This window comes from Archocentrus centrarchus, chromosome 14, assembly GCF_007364275.1.
Source record: "Archocentrus centrarchus isolate MPI-CPG fArcCen1 chromosome 14, fArcCen1, whole genome shotgun sequence".
In the NCBI taxonomy this organism is placed as follows: domain Eukaryota; kingdom Metazoa; phylum Chordata; class Actinopteri; order Cichliformes; family Cichlidae; genus Archocentrus; species Archocentrus centrarchus.
Genome location: NC_044359.1, coordinates 21,402,296 through 21,425,473, shown reverse-complemented (window position 1 = coordinate 21,425,473; position 23,178 = coordinate 21,402,296). Strand labels below are relative to the sequence as shown.

At 41.3% G+C, this 23,178-nt stretch overlaps 4 protein-coding genes across 7 annotated transcripts in view; 1 reads left to right on the top strand and 3 right to left on the bottom strand.

Moving 5' to 3' along the window:
- Positions 1–194, bottom strand: part of LOC115792566 (choline-phosphate cytidylyltransferase B-like) — a 4,764-nt gene extending 4,570 nt beyond the window's left edge. The window contains exon 1 of the mRNA XM_030747150.1: positions 1–194. This exon is cut by the window's left edge and continues 32 nt beyond it. Coding sequence (XP_030603010.1) covers positions 1–52 — 52 coding nt within the window. The 5' untranslated portion in view covers positions 53–194.
- A 1,265-nt stretch (positions 195–1,459) lies between these two features.
- On the top strand, positions 1,460–8,464 carry lipia (lipase, member Ia). Its single transcript, XM_030747149.1, has 11 exons — positions 1,460–1,593; positions 2,030–2,106; positions 4,101–4,471; positions 4,583–4,691; positions 5,379–5,480; positions 5,591–5,680; positions 5,762–5,929; positions 6,074–6,163; positions 7,167–7,275; positions 7,363–7,539; positions 7,651–8,464. Exons 2-11 carry the CDS (start codon positions 2,049–2,051, stop codon positions 7,733–7,735), a joined length of 1,359 nt encoding a protein of 452 aa, XP_030603009.1. The 5' UTR covers positions 1,460–1,593; positions 2,030–2,048; the 3' UTR covers positions 7,736–8,464.
- Positions 8,465–8,467: 3 nt separating this feature from the next.
- On the bottom strand, positions 8,468–11,020 carry LOC115792567 (SH3 domain-containing kinase-binding protein 1). Of its 3 annotated transcripts, XR_004021045.1 has the most exons (6): positions 10,892–10,997; positions 10,473–10,573; positions 9,730–10,325; positions 9,424–9,638; positions 9,188–9,251; positions 8,566–9,066 (listed from the first exon to the last, which is right to left on the bottom strand). XR_004021045.1 is itself a non-coding variant. In XM_030747151.1 (5 exons), the coding sequence occupies exons 2-5, from the start codon at positions 9,883–9,885 to the stop codon at positions 9,028–9,030; spliced, it is 474 nt and encodes a 157-aa protein (XP_030603011.1). In that variant the 5' UTR covers positions 9,886–10,325; positions 10,473–10,616; the 3' UTR covers positions 8,468–9,027. The 3 variants fall into 3 exon arrangements, 2 of the variants coding, with proteins under 2 accessions (XP_030603011.1, XP_030603012.1); XM_030747151.1 differs by lacking the exon at positions 10,892–10,997 and having other exon boundaries at positions 8,468–9,066; positions 10,473–10,616; XM_030747152.1 differs by lacking the exon at positions 10,473–10,573 and having other exon boundaries at positions 8,470–9,066; positions 9,730–9,840; positions 10,892–11,020.
- Positions 11,021–14,345: 3,325 nt separating this feature from the next.
- On the bottom strand, positions 14,346–22,722 carry LOC115791841 (serine/arginine repetitive matrix protein 2). Of its 2 annotated transcripts, none has more exons than XM_030746117.1 (10): positions 22,631–22,722; positions 20,897–20,958; positions 20,082–20,798; positions 19,166–19,792; positions 16,026–16,141; positions 15,733–15,844; positions 15,489–15,561; positions 15,262–15,333; positions 15,017–15,166; positions 14,346–14,857 (listed from the first exon to the last, which is right to left on the bottom strand). In XM_030746117.1, exons 2-9 carry the CDS (start codon positions 20,935–20,937, stop codon positions 15,026–15,028), a joined length of 1,899 nt encoding a protein of 632 aa, XP_030601977.1. In that variant the 5' UTR covers positions 20,938–20,958; positions 22,631–22,722; the 3' UTR covers positions 14,346–14,857; positions 15,017–15,025. The 2 variants fall into 2 exon arrangements, with proteins under 2 accessions (XP_030601977.1, XP_030601978.1); XM_030746118.1 differs by having other exon boundaries at positions 20,112–20,798.
- Between the last annotated feature and the right edge of the window lie 456 nt (positions 22,723–23,178).

Sequence of the window (23,178 nt, the reverse complement as noted above, 5' to 3'; positions counted from 1 at the left end):
CCTGTTGTTGCTGCTGTCCATGGCCGCCACGGCCTCGTCTCCTGCGAGCCATCTGGGACGTTCTTCCCCTTTGTCAGCTAACAATCACTCTGCACCCACCTGTCGCGCCTCTCAGTCAGTCCAGCTACTGCACAGGGATGATTTCTAAACCTGCGCGTCCGTTTAAGTATACATCCCATCACCCTGCCTGACCCTGATGACAGGATAACATAGTGGGCAAAGTTCAGGCCACAGTGGTAAAGGCATTCAGAAATGCAGATTGCATTTGCAATCAATGCTGAACCTGTAGAGACTTTCCCTTTTTTGTGTGGTGGCAGCAGCAGCACAATACTGAGCGTTGATCCACTGATAGTCTGACTATTTTACATTTTAGTACACGACTGTGAAAAATGTGCTTGTTCTGGAACCCTTTTTGCCTTTTCTTCCTTATGTTTTTACATAAAGAGTAGAGACTGCATTTGTAACACTGTACTGTCAGCTGAGGAAGCTAAGCAACATCTACTAAGAAGCTATAATGTGGGAGGTCAGACACTGGCAGCCTTTGAAACCAAACATAGGGGACAATGTGTCCCAGCATTTCACAGAGTTGTTACAAAGCAGCAGGCTGATATCGGGGTATAGCTTAAAATCAATAACATGCTGTCCTTCCTGCACATTATAGAACATCCTGGATTTGACACCACCTTCAGCACGAGCTTCTGTTACCCTATTGTAAAATACTCCATGAACAAAAACAAAACTCTTCAGCCAACCTAGCTGCTAAAAAATATTTTAGTCAGTCAGTTGCTCTGTCCACGGCTTCAGTTCATGTATCTCAAAAACACTGATTAGTGTAATCATGTAATTTTTCATTTAGTCAGACTTTCAGTTTGTCAGGTTTGTTTCAGTTTTTCAGTTTGTGACGAAATAATATTCAGACAGTTGCACTTTCTCTTTAGTTCTACTTTCACTTTAATTCTTAACTTAACTATTTTTGAGGGGATACAATGATTTTGTACACAGCAGACATCAAAAGTTACGATTGAAATAAAAAATAAAGCACTTAGCTCCAAGCACTGCTGCGCCTAAACCACATTCTTGCCCAGAGAGATAAGAGACAGGGTGTGTTTCAAGTTCAGGAGGTACTTTGTTTTCATCCATATCTTTGTAATGTTTGCAAGTTTGAACTTTATCAAAAAGTCTCCTTTATTTGTTTGTACAAAAGTGACAGAAGTTTTGGAAGAAAAAAAAACAAACTTTAATGCGTTTCACTTTCATTGTTACTCTTCCCAAACAGATTGTGGTGCTTTTAACAGTAAATGCTAGATTATTGTTAGGTTTCAAGTTGAAATCATGTCATCCAACAACAACATATGAGTAACCGGTTTGAGTGCATAAGAAAAAGGCGTGATTTCATGGGGATTTCTAATGTGTGAACACAATGACCTGAGGTGAGGGGGTGTGGTTATGTATGTGAAAGCATGCAGGACGGGAGTATTGCTCTGCTGTTCTTCTCACTTCCTGAAGTAAAGGCTGCGCAAATATGTGGAAGTACAAACACAGGATGACCTAACAATCAGGACCTTTGACACGCCGTATTATCCTATGTTAAAGGTAAGACTCTGATTACAGCGAAGACATTTTATACTCTTGCGTTGTTCAGAGTTAAATCTAAGGAAAATGCTGAACATAATACTCTTAGACGTGTTGTAAAAATCACTAGTTCTCAGAGTGTCCAAGGAGCAAAGACAGACAGACCAGGCAGCAATTTTGATTAATAACAGAGGGTTCACAGTCTGTGGCTGCACAGGAATGGCACCAACATTTTACATGTTTTTCTGCTCATTCATGACCCTTGTTTTATTACACCAGAGGGTAAGTAGATAAGTAACCAGGTAAGGATACAGTGTAAAGTGTTAGAGAAACATCTAGAGAGAAAAGTCTCCTGCCTGTTTTCTTTGTGTCTTTTCTTTTTATATTATGAACAGAATAATGTTCGACTTCTTTGTTTTTTCATGTAACACTCTGACTCTGACACCTCTGGTTTCAGATTAAAGTCTCGGCTAAGCATGCTCCTGTGGCAGTATCTGATAGCCCTCCTGCTTTTAACTCTGCAAACATGCAAAGGTAGGCTGCAAAACACTGTAAATGGCTTTATTTACATATGAACATTGTGTGTCTACAGTGTTTGCACACACTCACAACTGTGGTCAGCTTGTGATATTAGTGTTTCACATGCTTACAGTATCGCATTTGAGGAACTGCAGTTTCTTAGAATCTGTGAAGGGTTCTCAACCAATTTACTGTAAATGTCATTGCATCATAACTGTGTGAATGTTACTGGAAAACACATAATAGAGATGATTGTTTACTTTTGGGTTTTTTTTTTTAGAAATTAAACATCCTTGATGAAATGTTTAAACAATGTCTGCATGTCCAGATATCACTGTCAGTTCTGATAAAATCAGTGTCTTGTAAAGCCTGCATTTGCTTAACAGTAGAAACTGTCCTGTTATTGTTTGTTGCTGTTGTTTTATCAACTATTTATTTGGTAGTCAACAAATTTAACTTTTTTCATGTTTTCTTATTAATTATGAGTAATTGGGTTACTTATATTAATAAAAAACATTAATATAAGATTAGCTATACAAACCACAACAACTATCAGTTGATATAATATGTTCAGATGTGTGTCCTTAGCTTAGGTGCTGTGGGTGTGAGTGAGTCAGTAGCCACTGAAAACCTGTAATGAGCAACAATGATCTACACCCTGAAACCAAAGTAGTGCTGATGTCACAAGGTGATAAATCCAGAAATACTGGCAGCCTGTCAACTCACTCAAAGTGATCACAAAAGACATAGTTTACAAAAAAAAAACCCAAGCAAAAACAAAACATCTGCATGTGTGTGTTTCAGCTGTGGAGACCAAAGCTGGAGCACGAATTTCTAAAAATCTAATTGCTGCTATGACATGTACTAAACATGGATCACATGCACTTCTTTATGGCAATGATATTCCTGATCGCTGTGTCTGTTTCAGCAGGATATTGTACAAATGTATTTTGACATGGTTTGAGATAAACGCTTTAACTCAGCCTCTAAATTCTTTAAATCTCAGTCCGATCCAGCATCCATGGGATGTGCTGGTAAAACAAGTCAGATCCACGAAGGTCCCATCTCGCAAATTACATGACTTAAACTTAAAGAGTACGTACGAACAATAGAAGTAGCCACTGTGATGTCAGCTTTAGGTGTATGAACATCCACTTTGGCTTCTGCCCTAGCTTAAAAACTTTTTAAAATTCAGCATTGAGCATACAGGGATATTTATCAGGTAACATCATCACAAATATGGTGGAGATGTCCAATTCAGTGACTTTACTTAGCATAAGAAAAAAAAATAGCAGACAGCTATTGGTTACATGTGTAAGTCAGTTCATCCACACCCGTAATACAGCAGAACTTTATCTTTACTGTTGATTTTCATAATAAATGAATAAGTCCCCACACCTAATGCAGTCACTATGAATAAAGGAATTGGCTATAAGGACCTAAACCAATTTTTGGTGACAGGTTATATTTCTGCTGTAAAGTTGGCCATTTTAACACCAGAGTTTGGATGCATTCACTCAAAGCCTCAAGTGCGCAACCTGCTGCTAATGTGTCAGCGCTTGATAACACAGTGCATCTTCAGAGGTCTTGTTGAGTCTATCGCTTGATAGTTCAGAGCTGTTATAGCAGCAAATCGAGGGCCTGTTCAGTTATGCACGTGGTTTCATTGTTGTGGCTGATCAGTGTGTTTTGTTTGAATTAGTGTACAAACCCTGGTAAAATGTATTGCAAGTAAAGAATGCTGGTTTTAGTCAGATTAAACCTCAGAGTTGGAGAACCGATGTGTTCATTGCACACGTTTCTAGAAGGCGAAGCTGTACTGAATGAACAGACACAGAATAATGGGCTATATATGAGACTCATGCCACTCAAGATGACATTAACTTTATACACATAATATTTAGAGGTTGTGCAACCCTTCTCGTGTAATGCTTGTAGAGACCAATTCAATAATATCATATTTCCCAAAACACATCTCTGTCTTCTCTTTTTTTTTTTATGTCTTACAGCTGAGAAATGTGATGAATTTACCGATCTGAATATTGCTCATTCAATCATTGGCACCACCACCAGAGTTAACCTGCTGCTATACACCAGAATAAATGGCACCTGCGGTACCCGCATGTCCCACAGGGACCTATCTGCCTATCCCCAGTTCAACATGTCCAAACCCACGACCTTCATCATTCATGGGTATCGGATCACTGGATCTCCGCCACGGTGGCTCAACAGGGTCATTGAGCTGCTGCTGGTCAAGAAAGACATGAACGTTATAGTGGTAGACTGGAACTACGGAGCTGCGAATCTGAACTATTTTAAAGCAGTGAAGAACACACAGGAAGTAGCAACCAACATCACAGCTTTCATTAAAACAATGCAGGTATGGGATGGATCTGACACTGCGGCCGTTTTTCCGTTGTTTGAATAGAAGTGTCTCAGGATGTGTTGTGTTTAGCGAGACTAACAGCTGACTGTTTTTTTTTCTCTTCAGGATCATGGAACCAATCTGAGCTCCATCCACATGATTGGAGTGAGTCTTGGAGCTCATATAGCAGGCTTCACAGGTGCTAAGCTGAACGGAGAAATTGGAAGAATATCAGGTGAGAGTGGCACATGCTGGCACTGATTTAGAATTAAACCCTGGAGTGGTATTTTTACTTGTTTTTCTTCACTTTAAAATGTACCAGTGGTAAAGTGACCTTAAGCAAAATCTTATTTGTCTCAATTCAAAGAGAACAAAACTACTGAGAAGGTTTGCATGACCTTTGGATAATGGCATGCTTAAAAAGGATGTTTCATAATGGCTGTTCACTTGAGTGAGCTTTAATTCCTAGATTGCTTATAAAACAAAGTGATGATGACGCTGCTGACAAGGGGCTTAATACATGTTGCAGAGTGTATAAAGAATGTGTTATTTGTCATGACTGAGTTGTGGAGTCAGAGGAACACTTCATGCTTCACATTTTGTGTGTGCTGGTAGGAGTCACCATGAAAACACAGTTTTGGTAAAAATCCCTGAGGAGAGACGGTGCTAATTCTCTGGAGGCTCGCTGAGAATATTGAGCTTAAAAACGGCAAGAAAAAAAAAAATCAGTTAAATAAAAAAAAAGGCATAATGCTTGAGCGGTAAAAGATACTTGCAGACCAGCTAGAAAATGAAAAGGCCATGAAAGTCACTTGGGATAAGCGCTTGACCTAAGTGATATGTGAATGTTTACAGTAAGGTGAACATTGGTAGTGTTGGGTTTTGGACTAAACTTAAAGGCCTTCTCATGTGATGTTTGCAGCACTGGATCCTGCTGGGCCTGAGTTCAAAGGCAAACCTCCAGAGGACCGACTGGACTCCACAGACGCACAGTTTGTGGATGCCCTGCACACAGACATAGATAGTCAGTTAATCACCTTATTTATTATTTTGAAGAATTATTCATTTTTTTCTTTGCACGGAAGAGGTAGACACATTATGCATATGTGTCACATTTTTATTGTTATATTACAGTGCTGGGATTCAGAGAGCCTTTAGGTCACATTGATTTCTACGCTAATGGAGGAGCAGACCAACCCGGCTGCCCACGGACCATTTTCTCAAGTAAGATCAGTAAGTTTAGGAAACTTTTGCTATGAGGAACTGAACTTTATGATAACAATTCATTTTCTTACCCCTGAATAGGAGGAAACTATTTTAAATGCGACCACCAGAGATCGGTGTACCTCTACCTTGACTCTATGAATCACACATGTGCCAGCAGGACATACCCCTGCTCATCCTATAAAGACTTTCTGGATGGCAAATGCTTAACCTGCAGCCAGTTTGGTGCTGCCGGATGTCCTGTCTTAGGTTGGTGATGAAGAACACACACATTTCAGTTTTTTTCAGCTCATGGACAGAAAATCCACAAATGTACATTTTGCCAGTTTCTTTCTTTTTCCTTTCTTTTTTTTTTTATTTCTCTAGACTTTACAGTGTTTTAACCAATTCCAGGTTATGACATCATAGATTGGAAAGACATCCTGCTGAAACACAACCAAACAAAAACCTACTTCAAAACAAATGGACAGTCTCCTTTCTGCAGTAAGTAACAGATTACTGTTGATCACAATAAGCTATACCCAGACAGAAAAAATATCTCAAAGTCCGCACTGCCACCTAGTGGTAGAACTATGCTTTTCCCAACAGCGTAACGCATTTATGCACTCACAGGCCACTTTATTGGGTACACCTATTCAACTGCTCGTTACTGCAAAATGTCTAATCAGCCAATTACATGGCAGCAACTCAGTGCATTTTGGCATGTAGACATGATCAAGACAACCTGCTGTTCAAACTCATCAGAATGGGGGATGAAAGGTGATTCAGGAGATTTTTAATGTGGCATCTCTGAATGCACAACGTGTCAAACCTTGAAGCCGATGGGTTTGGCACAAATCAAACACGACATATCAGCACAAATACCTCATAGCAGCTGTCATGATTTGGGCTTGTTTTGCAGCCACAGGACCTGGGCACCTTGCACTCCCTGAGTTGACCACAAGCTCCTCTGTATACCAAAGTATTGTAGATTCAAATGTCTCTCCAAAGCTTGGGTGAAATTGTGTCATGCAACAGGACAGTGATCCCAAGCACAGCAGCAAATCTACATCAGAATGGCTGAAAAAGAAAAGAATCAAGGTGTTTCAGTGGTCCAGTCAAAGCCCAGACCCCAAACAGCTTGAAAATGCTGTGGTGGGACTTTTAGAGAACTGTGCATAAACAAATACCTGCAAACCTCAATGAGCTGAAACAACACTGTAAAGAAAGGGCGGGCCGAAATTTCTCCACAACGACACTGTGCGTGCGTGCGTGCGTGCATGCGTGCATGTGTGTAATCAAGCCCAGTTAACTGTTTTTTGATAGTGAAGTGTGTGTTTGTTTAACTCAACATAAATGTCCCATTCTAACAGCAGTACCACAAAACCATAAACTCTTCTCCATAGTTACATTTGAATGAAGAGTGTAAAACAAAAGACATGCTGAATGAACCTGGTGGTGGACAGATATTTTTTTTAAATAAAAAAAATGTAATGTCTTTGCTCAGTGACAAACTACAGGATGGATGTGATGACATGGAACAAGGATGTGCGGTGGGGATACATGACTGTTAAACTTCACGGTGATGGTACACAAGCACTGGCAACCATCAACCAGTAAGTCTTCTCTGCACTTATAACCATGACATGTCTTTATCTCCTTGTTACTCCTTTTTCACTAATTTATTTTTTTCTTCACATTAGTAAATCAGAGTTCAAGAAGTTCACAGAGACCAGGCTCTTGTCCTCTTTTGACAAAGGCATTCAGGCGGTGGAAAAGGTGTCTCTTAAATTCTCCACTGGGAATATACTGCAGCCCAAAAAGAAGCTCAGAGTTCTCCGAATCCGTCTCACAAACCTGGAACCTAAAGAGGACGCAAAGTATGCAAAATGACCCGTTTGGCATGCAGTGTCATCTGTTTTCTGTGTTGAAGCAGTTATTTAGATCTCCCAGCTGTAGATTTACTGTAGTATTGTCTTTTTCCCTCGCAGGTCTCTGTGTCGATACGACGTCCTTCTCGAGGAGAACAAAGAGGTCACCTTCAAGCCAATTCCCTGCAAAGAATCCAACTTTTGAGGAAAAAATAAAATCCCAAAACATTTCACTGCATGTACTGAGAGAAATTCATCTGATTCCACAGTTCCTCCAGGATTGTACATGGAAAGAATAACTGTGTAATCATCTGTGTTCCGAACCAACTGGCTGAGTGGGACCTTTTTGTGTGGAGTTTGTGTGTTTTTTCTGTGCCTGTGTGGGCACCACTTTCCTGGTACTCTGTGTCCATCCCACAGCCTAAAGACATGCACTGGGTTAATTTAACTGGAGATTCTAAATTGGCTGTGAGTGTGAATGTGAGTATGAATGGTTGTCGGTCCCTTTTATGAGTAATATAGACTGGTGATTTGTCCAGGGTGTACCCTACCTTTAACAGCTGGGATAGGCTCCAGCCCCCTGCAATTCTAAACTGGATAAGTAGAAGATGGATAAATATTGTGAATTATGGATTATGGCTGATTAGGTAGTACTCAGGTAGACAGATAACTTGCAGATCATGCCAGTATATTCAAAGCCAATGTTATTATTTTGTGGAGCCACGAATGTCTAACATATAAATGTATAAAGAGTGAAAACTGGCATATTTACTTTTTTTGTTGGATAACCTATGACTGCTGATTTTTATTCATGTACTGAACCTTTTTACTTGTATTTGCTTGTGTTGACTTTTTTCTATGCCAATTGCATTTTTTAACATACATATATCACTAGTGACTATATTTATGTTTAATAAACACACAATAAACTTCAGCAACCTGTAGATTTACAGTATTTGTGCAATCAAAAGGAAAACCAGTATATTTTTACAAGCTTAAAATTTGAATGAAGCTTCATGCTTGTTTGTCCACATTACATTATTACAAACAAAGTATTAGTTAGTGTTCATCTGTGTAAATTAACTGTTGGCTGTGATTTCTCATCCTCCTCTCTCCCAGAGTTACTGTCACAGTTTGATAAAGGAAAAAAATGATGGAAAAACCTGTTCAATAATCCCCAGTATGAATCATCACTCAAAACGGAAACCTCAAAATATTTGAGATTACATTTTCCCCATCAAGAATGTTTTAAGGATGGCTTTGGTAATCTGGCAAATCTTCAGAAATAAATACAAAATATTTGATAGGTAACTGAGCCGTGCTGTACTCATCTCCAGAGGCCGTCTGCTTCCACTTTGTCTCATCTTTGCACTTTCAGCGGTGACTCAGTAAAAAATATTCAGCCCTCTCGGTCAGCCCACTCAGCAGTCCAAAAAAAAAGGTAAATCAGAAATCTGATGATTTAACTTCAAACGGAGAAAGGGTCATCTTCTTTGCTCATTTGGACATGTGCTTCTTCATACGTTGAATTTCCATCTAAAACAAAAACATACAAAATTGATGAATCTTCATACCTTAAAGTGTTTGCGCCCATTTTCAAGAAAAAAAACAAAAACAATTAAATGATCTTAAATTCTGTTAGCCTCGGCTGCTTTACCTGTAAAGTTAAGCGAATCCTTTTCTCCTCATCGAGCTCATTCATCAGCAGTTTGATTTCTTTGCTGGAACACACAAAATTGTTAAATTAGTGCAGTAAAAACCCTGACCGAAACTACAGCTGAAGTGCTGACACTGGGGTGGGAATGCCAAATGCCCTCCAGGGTGAGGATGAGCAGGTAAACAGATGCCCCTAAACTCATAGCTAATGCGCAATCAGGGAAGGCGCAGCCGTACTTGTGCTGACTCTTCATCTGTTCAAACTGGCCCCTCAGGTCTCTCAGCTCTGTGTGCAGTTGTTCCAGGTTTGGCGATGCGTGCTCTTCTGGGTTTCTGCTCGACCGTGAGTCTGAGTCGATGCCTGCGGGCAGAGCTGGGTGCAGCACAGCAGACAGGGCCTTTGGCAGGAGAGAGGAGAAAGTCTCTGTGGGCCCAATTTTGGTTTCTGCTGCCTTTGGAAAACACCAAAGAAATATAAGAAATAATCACTACAACATAGCAGCTGAGGGTTGTGTAACCTGTAGCTTTTTCTTTTATACTTACAGGCAGGATGGATCCATTCTCAGCTGTTTCCTGAGTACTTTCCCGCTGCTTTGCAGAATTCATCGCTTCACTCTGGGTTTTCTTTCGTTCCTCCTCCATCATGAGTGTTACCTGTAAATCAAGTCTAGTTTGAGACATCTGATAAGTAAAATACATTAAACACTGAAATGTTGTTCTAGCTTTCAGTGCTACTTAGTCCCAGAAGATGATTTTCAACATAATTACAAAAAAAGGGGGGACCTATTTACTACAGGGCAAGTACCTTTTAACCTTGTTTTAAGTAAGGAGCCAAAGTAGATATCTTCTGCAGCTGTACGTGTCTGTGTGTGTATGAGGCAGCTCAGAAAAGTTAAATTTATCCCAAGGACAGAGGGACACAAACAGACCACACCACACACTCTTTTCAAACACAGCGCCGAGCTACAAACAAACAGGATGATGTAGAAATGGAATGGCTTGACTTGTAGATGGCTATCATTAAAAATGTATACTTCCCAGAGTCCGAAGCTCTGACTGTAACCTCTCATCGGCAGCTCGAGCTGCCTGCTCATTCAGCTTCTCCGTGACAGACACAATTGAAACAAACTCCTCAGTGTCTTCGGGAGAAATGGAGATTACATGTTAAAACACACCTCCCAGAGCTCATTCCTTCACTTGCACCTTTTCAAAGTCTGGATTAACATGCAGCATTCGAACACAGTAGCATTTCAACAAATGTAACAAACAATAGTTGAGAGGCTTACCAGGAATGAGGGCTGAGCTATAGCTGCCCATGGTGACAGAGAGGAATACAAGCGCAGAGAGTGAAAGACAGAAAAACCCTGCAGAACCTTTAAGTCTACATCTACAAATGACAGATGGGAGCAAGTCAGCGGGACAGAAATCAACAGAACCCTGTCGGCTCAGTGCAATCTCATGCTTTAAGAAATCTGTGCTCTTCATCATACATCAAACCAGCAGAAATAACTCTTTATCAGTGTGACAGAGACTAAACCGTGTAACAGCAGAGGCAGCTGTTTCTCTCGTGTCACAGCAGTGAACAAATGTGCAACACATGCTGGAGCCGGAGCAGAGAAAGGAGCACGATGACAGATTAGTAAACAAACTAAACCAATTACCAGATTATTATCAGTTACAGCCACGATCCGGAGCGCGCACTCACCTTGTTTTTCCAGCGTCAGCGCTGAGAAACAGCAGCATCTGCTGTAATTGGACACCACCCATTGTAATCCACAGTGGTCTGCAGAGTATGCTGTGATGAAGAGCGGTGCTGTCCGGTCTAAGTTTAGAGAAGCGCAGCTCCACTCTGCTCCCAAATATCACTGGGGCATAGCAAAGGGCGTCGCAGACTGAAGGCTGACAGTTGTTTAAAGGGACAAACGGTTCCAAAACAGCCATCAAACTGTGACCATGCTGATTTTCAATAAACTGTATTTAATATAAGTATATAAAAATAGGCATATCAACATAAAGTTTCTCTCACTTCCTTCCATGCCTCCTTCTATTGTATGTCTCCCTGAAGGAGTTCAATGTAATTCAGGCTTCCTGTACCTAGACTGTGTGTCACTGTTTTAGTAGAAGCCCGGGTCAGACCTGTGTAGCAGCAGTCAGGGACTGTAGTCCTCTTTTATCTAATCCACTATAAACTAAAGGTCACCAATTTCAGTCCACAGTCTATATTGTGTGAAATAACCTCTCCATAAAAGGACTTTCATGTGTTCCAGTTTTCTCCTATGATTCAGAATGCCCAAATTAGAAGTGAGTAAATTTTATTTATACAGCACATTTAAAACCAAAGTGCTTTAGAACAAAAAGAGAGGAAAACAGAAGCGTTCCCAGACTCCCTCTACACACACATTCACACTACTTGCATAACACAACAACATACTGTTCTCCATCCACAGTTACAGAGATCAGCTGTGGCCAAAAAAAAAAAAAATATGTCTTTAGGTCAGGTTTAAAAACCTCACACAAGTTGATGCAACAAGAGCAAAAGCATGACATCCTGTATAACCTTTGGATGTGAGATGGTCAAAAGAGACTGGGATGCAGACCTTAAGAATCTTGAGGAAGTATATGCAGGTGCAAGAACATTTAAGGCTTGAAACACAGACAGTGCACACTTTATTCTAATAGACAGGGGGCCCAGTGCAAGGCTGCTAACAGTGGAGTAATGTGATCTCCTGTTTTTTTGTCCCAGTCAGTAGTCTGGCTGCAGCATTTTGGAGTAAATACACAAGCAAGCGATGATTCACTACTTCCAGTTTACAGTCCTTTACAGTACTGCAGTCTAGATGCAGCAACAGCATGCAAGTATAGCTTTGTCTAGATCTGATGGATTTAGAAAAGATTAGTGTGGAAATTGTTTCAAGCTGGGGAAAAAACTGCTCTGGAACATTGCATTTGATTGTTAGAAATCTGACAAAGATTATCCCAAGATTTTTTTCTGGTATTTTAAGTGAGGGGTTAATGAAATTAAAAATATGTAAATCAAGATCTTTTTTTTTTTTTTAAAAACCATATTGACTATAATCTTAAGAGTACCCCAAGATAGGAACATGATTCATTCTAACACTATGTGAACATTTCCTAATTATTTGAATATTTTTAATTGAAAACAGTATGAAGATATAAAATGTCTAAAGAGATATTTTTCAGATGCCTGCAACAGGTTTAAAAAAAAAAAAGGCAAGAGCCAGAAGAGTCAAATCTGTGTAACGCTTAAGATCAAAACCAAAAACATATTAGCTAGGTTAACTGGTGCAGAGGAACAGGAAATCTACAGCAACAGGTCTAACAGGTTCAATCCAATCCAATCCAACTTTATTTATAGAGCGCTTTAAAGACAATAAAGTTGAGCAAAGTGCTTTCCAGATAAAAGACAGCAATACAACACAAAAAATAAATACATAAAAAATAATAATTTAAAAAGGATTAACCATACAAGAACTAAAAATATAAAAGCAGCTCCCAAAATTACTCAAACTAACTAGAGACTAGCATTTTGAAATGCCTTAAAGAAAAGGTGTGTTTAAGCGAGATTTTTTTTAAGCCTGTCATGCCTGGCAGATCTTGCAAACAGAACTGTGATCTGAATGCATTGTTGAGCCAAACCTATTTACTATTTGAAGATGAGCTCTATAGGTTCTCTATAGGCTCCTCTTGTTAGTCTGTGACCCTTTATTTGAATTATTTTTAACATGCTATGTGAGAAATTATGCTGGAGCTGACAGGCTTAGGAAAAAGAAAAGAGAAAAGAAAGAAAAGAGAAAGGGGAAAAAAAGGAGAAAATAGAAAAAATAAACAGGAAAGAGTGCAAGTAAGTAAACCAAATAGTTCATCACTTGTTAAACATAAGATACTGACAATATTTGAAAAATTAAAAATTGTGTGGGGAAAACAAAATAAAAGGAGCATGGTTACACAAACCAACCATTTTGTGTTATTATTACGTGGGTGTTTGTGTTTTTGTAATGAAATGTACTTACCAATGAGGGCAGAACGCCACAGCCCTGCCCATCAGAAGCTAGAGGCAGGCAAAGAAAGCCCCAGGAAGCCCAGGCCACCAGCAGCCCATCAAGACCTACGAGGACCCGAGGCCACTCATTCCAAAGAGAACCGCACACCCACCCCAGCAGACGGGAGAGAGGTCCCAGATGGAGCCCCCCCGCAGAGCTGAGGAGCAAGGGCCCAGAGAACCCGAGGCGATGAGAAGCCAGCCCCCCCCCCAAGCGGCCAGCCCCCTGCACAGGCCGTGGCAGGGCCCCCGGTACCCAAGGACCACCCGACCCCCCCACAGAGCCCCCCACGCCGAAGAAGCCACCGCAGCCCTGCGCCACAACACCCAGGGGAGCAGGTCAACTTTTAGTGAGATTTAAAGAGCTTGAGTGTTGGGGCCAGCCTAACAGAGGGGCAACTCATTCCACAGTTTGGGCGCCACCACAGAAAAAGCTCGGTCGCCCCAGTGTTTCAGTCTCGACTTGGGGACAGCAAGTAGTAGCTGAAGTCAGCCAACCTGAGGGCCCTTTGCGGGGTGTATGTGTGGAAGGGGTCTGCTAGGTACGTGGGAGCCAGGCCACTCAAAACTTGAAAAGCGAACGATAAAATTTTAAAATTAATTCTCAAAATAGACAGGCAACCAGTGTAGAGAAGCAAGAACAGGGGTGATGTGCTCACATTTACGTGTCCCTGTCAGAAGACGAGCAGCAGCATTCTGGACCATTTGTAAGTGCGAAAGTGAAGCCTGGTCAATATCAACATAAAGTGCATTACAATAATCAAGGCGGGTGGTCACAAATACATGCAAAACCCTCTCTAAATCTCGAAAAGATATGAGACTTAATTTTGCAAAGCTGTCTCAGCTGAAAAAAGCCATTTCTCACCACTGTGTTTATCCACGTAGTCCTTGTACTATTTGGGTTAAAATAATATGCAAATCTTTGCATTTTTATTTAAATTTTATACATTGTCCCAACCATTCTGGAAACGGCCCCATCTGCCACGAAAGCTTCTCATCTTAATGAAAATTTAAGTTTGTTCTTACAAACCCAACATTACTGATGCAGTGATTGTGGCCTTTGTCCTAAACTACAGTCCCAAAGAAACTCAGACAATTCTCAGAGTGTTAAATCTGATTTTATTGAAAGTGTCAAACTCAAGCTTTACAAGTAGTACCCCTAAGTGTCCATTCTCACGCTGTTTTCTAATGAAACATCCAAGATTAATCAAAGACATCTCGTCATGAGTCTTGACAGACAGTAAAAGGTCAGATACTAAAGTGAATGCCCCCCTCCCACTTAAACCAGAAATGGGATGCTGCTGGTAAAAAAAAAAGAAAGAAAAAAAAGCCAAGAGTAAAAACAAGGACGCCCAAGATCACAACCAGCAATCACCAAATCGCCTAAGTGGAAGGGAAAGCAGGGCTGTATAATATAATGGTCTATGCTACAAGCAATGTCAAACAAAATACTGCAGTACTTTTACAAAGGACAAAGTAAAACACAGAAATTAAAACAACACTTTCACAATGTGGGATGGGACTGTAGTGAGGCTTTCCTGCAGTTCACACAACAGCAGAGAGTTTGATGAGCATTTTCTCCAACCGTGTTAGCAGGATACAGGACCTATCCTGGAGGAGAGGGGGGGGGGGGGGGGGGGGGGGGGACAAAAAACGAAAAGCATCTTTGAATTCATGTTACGTGTTGTTCTGTCACGATAAATTAATACATACTTATACAGCCGACCTACAAGTATCAGAAGCCTGAAATTCCCATGCTTCCCAACTCACCAGCGGTCATCACCAGCGTTGCTGGTTGGGTCCTCGACTGTACGGTGCGCGCTGACGCATCACTCTCATGTTACGGTATTTGGACACAATACTGTAACTTTTTCTGAACACCGGTCTCTGATTTGGAAAAGGACGCGGCACCAAGCTCTCCTTGGAAAAACAAAACAAAAAACAAATGAATTAAAGAAATTGTTACTAAGAATGAATGTTTCTTTTCCAGAGGAAGAGATGATCTCTCTACTTACCATGAGTGGTCTTCTGAAATTTCCAGACAGTTCGGGGCCTGTCTTCCGTGGACTACCAGTGAACTTTGTTCTCTGTAAAAAAAAAAAAAAACAATGGTGAAAGCTGAGTATATACAGCATTTGTGCAGTTGCATTACTGTAACTGCACAGCAGTAGTAACACTGTACATTTACAGCAGTCCGTCTTCATTGATTATCATGATTTTCTCAGCAATTTTTTTTACTCACTTGCATTGGTCCTGGTCCTTGTCTCTTTAAGGGCCTCCCAGGTCTGTAGCTGTCCTGCATCATATTAACAGGCCTACAAAGGCATAAACAAGGATCAGTTATTTTTCTATGTTTTTAAGAAGTCACTACCTTTTCCCAAACAGCTAAAAGAGCATGAGGCAGTGAGATCAGTCTGAAAAAGACAGGACCTCCCAGTAAGCCAAGAATGAAGTCTCAAAGATTAGGTTAATTCCTTCCATCATACCTAAACTCCCTCTTGTCCAAATATCCCTGTTTTCTGTCTTCAGGGGAAGATCTGGTATCACTTGACTTAGAGAGTCGTCTGTTGGGTGTGGTATCTGCATCTGAACTGTGATCTTAAAAAATAATAATAAATAACATTTTTTCAATTAATTTAATAAAACTGTTTTTTTTAAAGCCAAGATGCTTCTTAAAACAGTCCAAACTTTAAACTGTTTATCAGAACAAAAACAGAGACAGACAAGCGCAGCCCCCCCCCCCCCCCCAAAAAAAAAAAAAAAAAAAAACATGGCTTACCACTCTTTGACTTGGGGCTGCGGCCCTTTGAAGGCGAGCAGTCCTTGGAAGAGGAACTCGGTCCAGGTGGCCAGTGGGACAAAACAACGAGATCGCGTTTTTCTATGGGAGAAGCTCTGAGGAGAGAGTCACAGAGGTGGTGTTGAGAACACCAGCGTAGCCGTTGCAAACATCAATAACTTGAAAGCTGTAAAGAAAAACAGACTTCCAGTACAAACTAAAATTAGCCTGTCAGCTCTTAGAATGCAATTTAAACCAGTACTGAACAACACTGTTTTGTATGCTGACAATTTACAAAGCCACTCAGCATTTGGGTACTTACAAAAAAAACCATGGTATGTCCATGCTCCTTTACTCCTATTTTTGTACCCTGAATCAATCAGTGCTCTCTTCATTTACTCAGTGATTGACAGAGCAGCCAAATGTTGGACGACGTTAAGAGATCAGCTTAGATCAGATCAAATCTTCAATCATCCCACTTTCAGAAGCACAGCAAGGCAATGCATTTTTCCCCCACTGTCAGAATGAACATCAGACCATCAGATCCATGATCCTTTAGTCATCTTCGGTCTTCATCATCTGAAGCGTTTCATGACATGCACGTTTCAAACTGAGATTAGAGGTTTCAAATGATCTGTAGTTCTGAAGGTAGTGGTACTGTCACAGGTTAGGATCATCCAAAGTTTGTCTGCCCACAAACAAGTCCAGGTTTCAAGATTACTTCCTGGAGGCTTTTCAGTGCCAACAAAGGAGATTTCCATCCAATCAGATATCATACTCTTCTTAGATTTTGGGACACTGAGTATAAATGAAGAAAAGGTTGGAATCAACTGACCAATTCTGCCATCAAGGAGCTAGCACAGTGCTCAGTGTTCCTCTTCTGTGGTAGTTTAAACTTACAGTTGGGTAGATCAGAGAGATTAGATGGAGAACTTTTTTTTGTCCATCACACTGACAAGGCAATATCTTTGCAGGGTGACATTACCAAGTGTGGTTTAGAGAGTTTGATTGCAGTAGCCTATTAAAGTGGCTCAAATCTTTTGGTTTCCATGAGGCTCGTGATCCACACCTGGTTTTTGGACTTGTTTCAGACATCAGATAAACAGAGGGCCAGAGTGACCTGATGGTCCAGCTCACATTCACACATAAGAAAATATGGTAAAAATTCTAAGACAAAGCTGATCTTGCATCTTTTCCCATACACGTCAGAATCGAGGCCTCTCGCAATCTCACTTTTCACTGTGATCACATCTCTTTCCATTCTTTTGCATCCATTTTGTCTCATTTGTGTATAGTCCTCATTGTGTACTTTTGTGGTCTCAGTTGCTATATCCTTTTCCAACAATTTAAGGCGTCATATCAAGACATTTCATGCAAGGAACGATGATAAGATTCAAACGTGTCCATGAACTAGCTCTGTAGTTGCAGATTTAAGAAGTTGATGGGATCATCCCTGATGTATTTCATCAGAAGACTTCCAAATAATGCTCCAGAACCGACATGGTAATTATGTGAGGTACGTCTGAAAACATGGAAGCTACAGGCACGGAGGAGCAAAAGTTCCACTGCTTAAATCCACGACATGAAGTGCAGGTAATAGCAGTTTGGCTCCTCTTCGTTGTGGTGGATCGCACTGATGTAGCACCACTGAGCTTCACATCTAAGTTTGTCCAAACCATTTGATTCTGATAAGCTGATCCAATCCTTACATAAATCAATTCCCTTTACTTGAACTGGCTAAAAAGTCTGCATATTGCAAGTACACATCTGATGAAAGCATAAAGTGGAAAGATCCTGACTGAAGTGCACTGCAAGTTTTTTTTGGCTTTGTTTTTTATTTTGCTGAGTTGTCTCAGGTTTTAAATATTCTTTCAAGACTCAAGCATAAGTGCATTTGTTTGCCAAAATGCATAACTGGAATATTTGAAGGGAAACAATGGGCTATGTTTCAGTTATTTTATCACTGCATATAAATGCAAGTGCACTTAGCCAGCTACATCCTCCATCTTATGATTGTATGTGCAGCTTTCTTCTTGGCTTGCCTTAGGATTTTTCTGCCTCATATTTCATCTAGCACCCTGGACAGCAGCTGGTCACATACAATGCTGATGTTTTCAGATTTCTTTTTCCAAGGCCAATGTGTACTGCATTTTTAGGCAATAATCCCTGTATTTACTGAAGATGTGACTATTTTGGGGAGGCCGTGATCAAGTTTCAGCCCAATGGAGCCTTCTGGAGCACAGTGATCTTGTCTTCTGATTGGCGCCATTTGTTTTGGTTCTACAGTGGGCCACAAGGACAGCCTAGCTGCTTATTGATGGAGCAGAGACATAATGTGGTTTCCTTATCTGGAGAGCTGATGTAGGATTCGAGGAGGAGATGGGAAGCTCTGTGCAAGTTTAGAACTTGAGAATGAGACGATGGTGACTGCTGTAAGACCTGTTCTCCTTCATATCATGTGATTAGTATTATATACATACACATATTAGCGGTATATACTGTTCATCTGCATCTCGTGGACACATTTCTGAATAAGGGCAAACCTGGTCTCATCATAATTTCCATAACACCATTTTTGGCTGGCATGTTTCCACTAAGGTGAGGCATTGTAATTTCAGTTTAGGTCATGGTAAGCGCAGTCCTCTTCATGCCCATCATTTATCTTGGTTTTGCATACAGAGATATGTTTTACATTACAGCTGTTAACATCAATTTATGGATGAAAAGGGCTTCACAACATGCTGAAGAGCACTTCTTTTGAGCTTAAGTCAGTCGGTGCTGACAGAGGAATCCTTTGACAGTAAAGCTCAACTAAGATTTCCACACTCCTCATCAAGGGTGCCATTAAATCTTTTGGTGAGAATTTAAAACAGGCTGGTTTAATGAGGTGCTGCGTAACAGGCGCATAAACCTTCTCTCCATCCCACTCGAGAGGCAGACACTTTTGATACATATGTAGCACAGACAGGGTGGCATGTGAAAACATTTGTAGCCTTTCATCAACTGAACCACTGTTGCACATTTAGCTCATCGCGACATCTCCTTTTTCCACAGCTGGGACCCCTTTCACACAGAGACATTCTTGACCTCCTAATCATCATCAAGCCCCTGCGAACAGTGCAACAAGGAAAATACCGTACCTGTGCGCGCTCAAGGACCGGCGAGACTCCACCTGTTCTTTTCCTGTATCAGAGTCTCTTGAAGACTTGTTGGCACTGCTTTCTTCTCTGGGGAGTGACTGTTGTGGTTTTGCCCTTCTTGACTCAAACTTTCTCAGGGGTATTGCATTTAATTGGAAACGTTTCTTCCTGAGAGCAAGAACAGAGCTGGTGTTTCCTTGTGAAGCAGAATCACCCAGGCGAAACCTGGGTCTCACATATGGGGGGATTCTCAGCCTCATGAGGGACTCTGCTTTGACTTGTCGGCTCTTAACCAGGAAACTTTTATCTCTAAGAGACAAGGGTTTGCCACCAAATGGCCTGGGAATGTTGAGGAGTTGAGGCCTCACTCTCCTGGGCTGTTTTGCATTGCCATGCTCCAGTGCTGGGTCTGAGGACATGCTGATGTCTGATATCCTCCTCTTGCGGGGTCCTGCCACTTGCCTCTCCCTGTGGTAGGAGGATGAAGGTGATGGGCCTCCTTTCCATGAAGGGGATCTGTAAGGAGGTGGGTGAGGGACATCTTGTGCCCTCTCTCTACTGTGGGATCGGCTACCCTGCCTCTCCACGGGACCACGCTGGCGCCTGGAGTCTTGCTCAGATGACCACCTGCATATCCATCAAACAATAGAGAAATCATTATAATGACAGATCCATTGCCATTTTAAGTGGGAGACGGAACTTAACTCTTAAATGACAGAATGAAACAGGTAGGTGTAAATTTTCAAAGAGAATTTACAGGTGTGATACTCCTCTTAATGGCAGGTATAACCACATTTATACAGGACCCCCATTAACCCCCTCTAAAAACTATGCGCTGGGACAGAGCAGAAGTAATCATTACAACCCCTGAGACTGGGAGGAATGGCCATCTTCAGGCCTGTTTTAATAATTTTACCCAGCTGGGCTTGCTGCTTCACGCCTGTACCTCTCTGTACATGAGCCTCTCCCATGCATCTCTCTGGGGTTCCTCTGTGACCCTGAGGGCCCGTGTTGCCCATTATGTGAGAATGATCCAGCCTCGTGCCAGCGCTTCATGCTGTGACCCGAGTGTTCCTGAGTGGGCCTTCCTCTTCCACTGTAATTCCCCCGAGGGTCTCGACTCCGCTGTTCCTGATGGGGAAACCCTGACTGCCTTTTTGGGCCCTTGAAAGGTCCCTGGTAGCCTGGTGCAGAGCCTGGCCTCCTATCAGCAGGATGGCTACGAAAATGCCTTGGGGAAGATGATCTGTGACCAGAGGGGTGGCCATGAAAAGATGGACCTCTCTGACTATGATGTCCTTGCGCAGGGCCATGAGATGATGACTGATGCTGGACTTGAGGGGAGCGGGGTGGCCTGGATGGAGGCAGCCGCCTCTGGCTATGGTGTGGTTCCATTTTGGGATGATACGATTGAAAGGAATCCTGATTTTGGGACCTCCAGTTATTAAAACGTGGCTCCCTTTGCTCTCCCATCAGAGGAACTCTTCTGACAGCTGGGGGTCGTCCTCTACCTCTGGATTCTCTCCAGTTAGGAGGAGCCTTTGCAGGGTAGCCCTGTACATCTCTTCGACTTCTGGAGTTGGGGTTGTAATGCCCTTCACTATGTCCACTAGCATGACTGTCTCCATAAGGTCTAACAGGGCACAAGAAAAACAAAAACTGGTAAGTTCCATCACATACTTTTGACCATTTTGTAAAATGAGACCAGAGTTCATCTTCAGAAGACATTACCTGGGCTTTAAGCGTGGTGGTCCAAAATGTGTTCGGACCATCTTTGGAAGACAGTGAACAATCTATGGACAAAAAGAAACTGAACTCAATGACCATGAGAAATAATGCTAGTCTCTCAAAGAGAACCACAGCCTTTGACCTACCCTGACTTCTTATAGTGCAAGTTGAGTCAGCTGTCCATATCTTAGTTATAGGCTCTTTGTGTTTTAACAGGTAACACCATCCCCCCAAAAAAGTTTGCATTTCAATTTCAACTGGGTTTCTTATACCCATTTTTTTTTATCTCTCATGTTTTAAATAAGTTAGGTAATTACATTTTTTTAATCTATTCTTATTCTAATAAAAATGTAGTGAAATTTTTTAAGGTACATCCAATTTTCCACAGGGTGTTTTGGATGTTACAATTACAAAGAAAAGCAGACAGGTAAAGCATGTAAGAGTAACAGAAATCTACTTCAATTCATTTTCAGTTGGACTTTCCTGTGACACAAAAAATTTGACTGAGAGATTAGTTTGAGTGTGCGTGATGAAGGTCCATAACCTTGTGCAGCTTTGGAGAAAATGTCAATTATGCAAAAGGTGTTAATACTGCTAAAGTTAACCCACTACAACATGAGAACTACTAACCAGAGATTAAAGGTCATTCAGTCTTATCAGCAGCACCACTAATCAGCAGCCAGTACACTCACTGTTAGATTAACAGTATAAATATTCCAGGGATAGTTGGCATTTTAAGGTCTTTTAGCTGAAAGTCCGTCATTCATTTAAATTACATTTAAAGTTAATTTGCACAGTCCTTCAAAACAACTATCAAAGATGGCTGCTGAATGGTGATACTTGGTTCTAGAGGACTTTTGTTTCCAAGGTTTCACGTAAACTTCCAGGTGTCACACGTTCCAAAAGGATAAACTATGTACAAGTAAATAGGATGTTATGAAACTATTTAAAAAGAGTGCAATAAAGGCTGGCCAGGACAAACTTTCGTATTCCCGTCACTAACACTGTGCAGTTTTTATTTCAGAGCCGCCTGCTTTTCGTTACTAACGAAAATGTCATTTATCTTCGTCTAAATTCACCATGTTTACAGCATCTCAGTCATAAGAATGAGTGGAGATGTCGATAAGGCCGCCATGAAAAGCCCAGGTTTCCCACAGCCCCCCATTAGCCAGATCTTCCTGGCTCATTGAGGCGACCACAATCAAACTTAACGACCAAACAGCTTGTTAAGGAAAGACAAAAACAGGCGTACTCGATTAATAAAACTTTATAACACTGCAAAATTGTGTTAACTCGCATGCAAAAACCTAAATTACAACCAAACGGCAGCATGCGTAGGCTGGGTGTGTTTAGCATGGTGGCCGCCGCTTTAGTTTCGCTCAGGAGCAGAGCTGACCGTGCTTCCATTTTTGGCTTCAGCTGCTGGTGAAAATTTCACCAGACAGGCACGGGTGAAGCCAACCCCACGCGACGGCCAGAGTATAGTAAAGAGTATATCGTTTCGGCTGGGTCAACATTTACTGACACAAAGGAAGAAATTAAAACCATATCTAATTGCAAAGTTAGGTAAGGACAGATAGCTATTTGGGATATTTCGCTAGCTCGTAACGTCCGACAGTGCCCATACAAAATGGCATTCACCCGGGTCATTTCAAAAGAGCAGCAACAAGTTACATAAACCAAAACAAAACTTTAACAACTAACACGTGTAATTCGATCATTTCTAGAGGTACTTACCTAACCGCGAGAGAAAATTAGGATGGAAGCTGCGTACAATACCGTACCCGTCGTAGCACTGCTCGCTTCTTCTTCTTCTGATTTTTCTTGGCAGCTGGCAAAAAGCTTTATGCCGCATTACCGCCACCTGCTGGAGCACCTTGACCTCATCGTCGCTCCTTTAGCGCAACCTGTTTTCTCACGCTGCCTTTCATGCTGAGAAGCGTGAATTTGCGTATCCCCCCAACTGCAGTGAATGAATGAATGAATGTACGAATGAATAAATAACGTGAAAAAAAGCAAATGACTTTTACCTAGAAAAAACAGTTATTAACACTATGTTCCAACTTCAGTTTTTTTAGAATTGTGATTCACTGCAATAAACTCTATGTGTTTGTGATACATACGTCATAAAACTACCCCCCATGTTAATTGCTTCATATAACAGGCACATATTACCACAGAGCCAAAAAGTCTGAATTTCCAGTTTTGCACTTTATTGTTTCAGATATCCATGCTAATCATGCACAATGTCTACAGTAATTACACAAGCTGAATGTGACACTGTT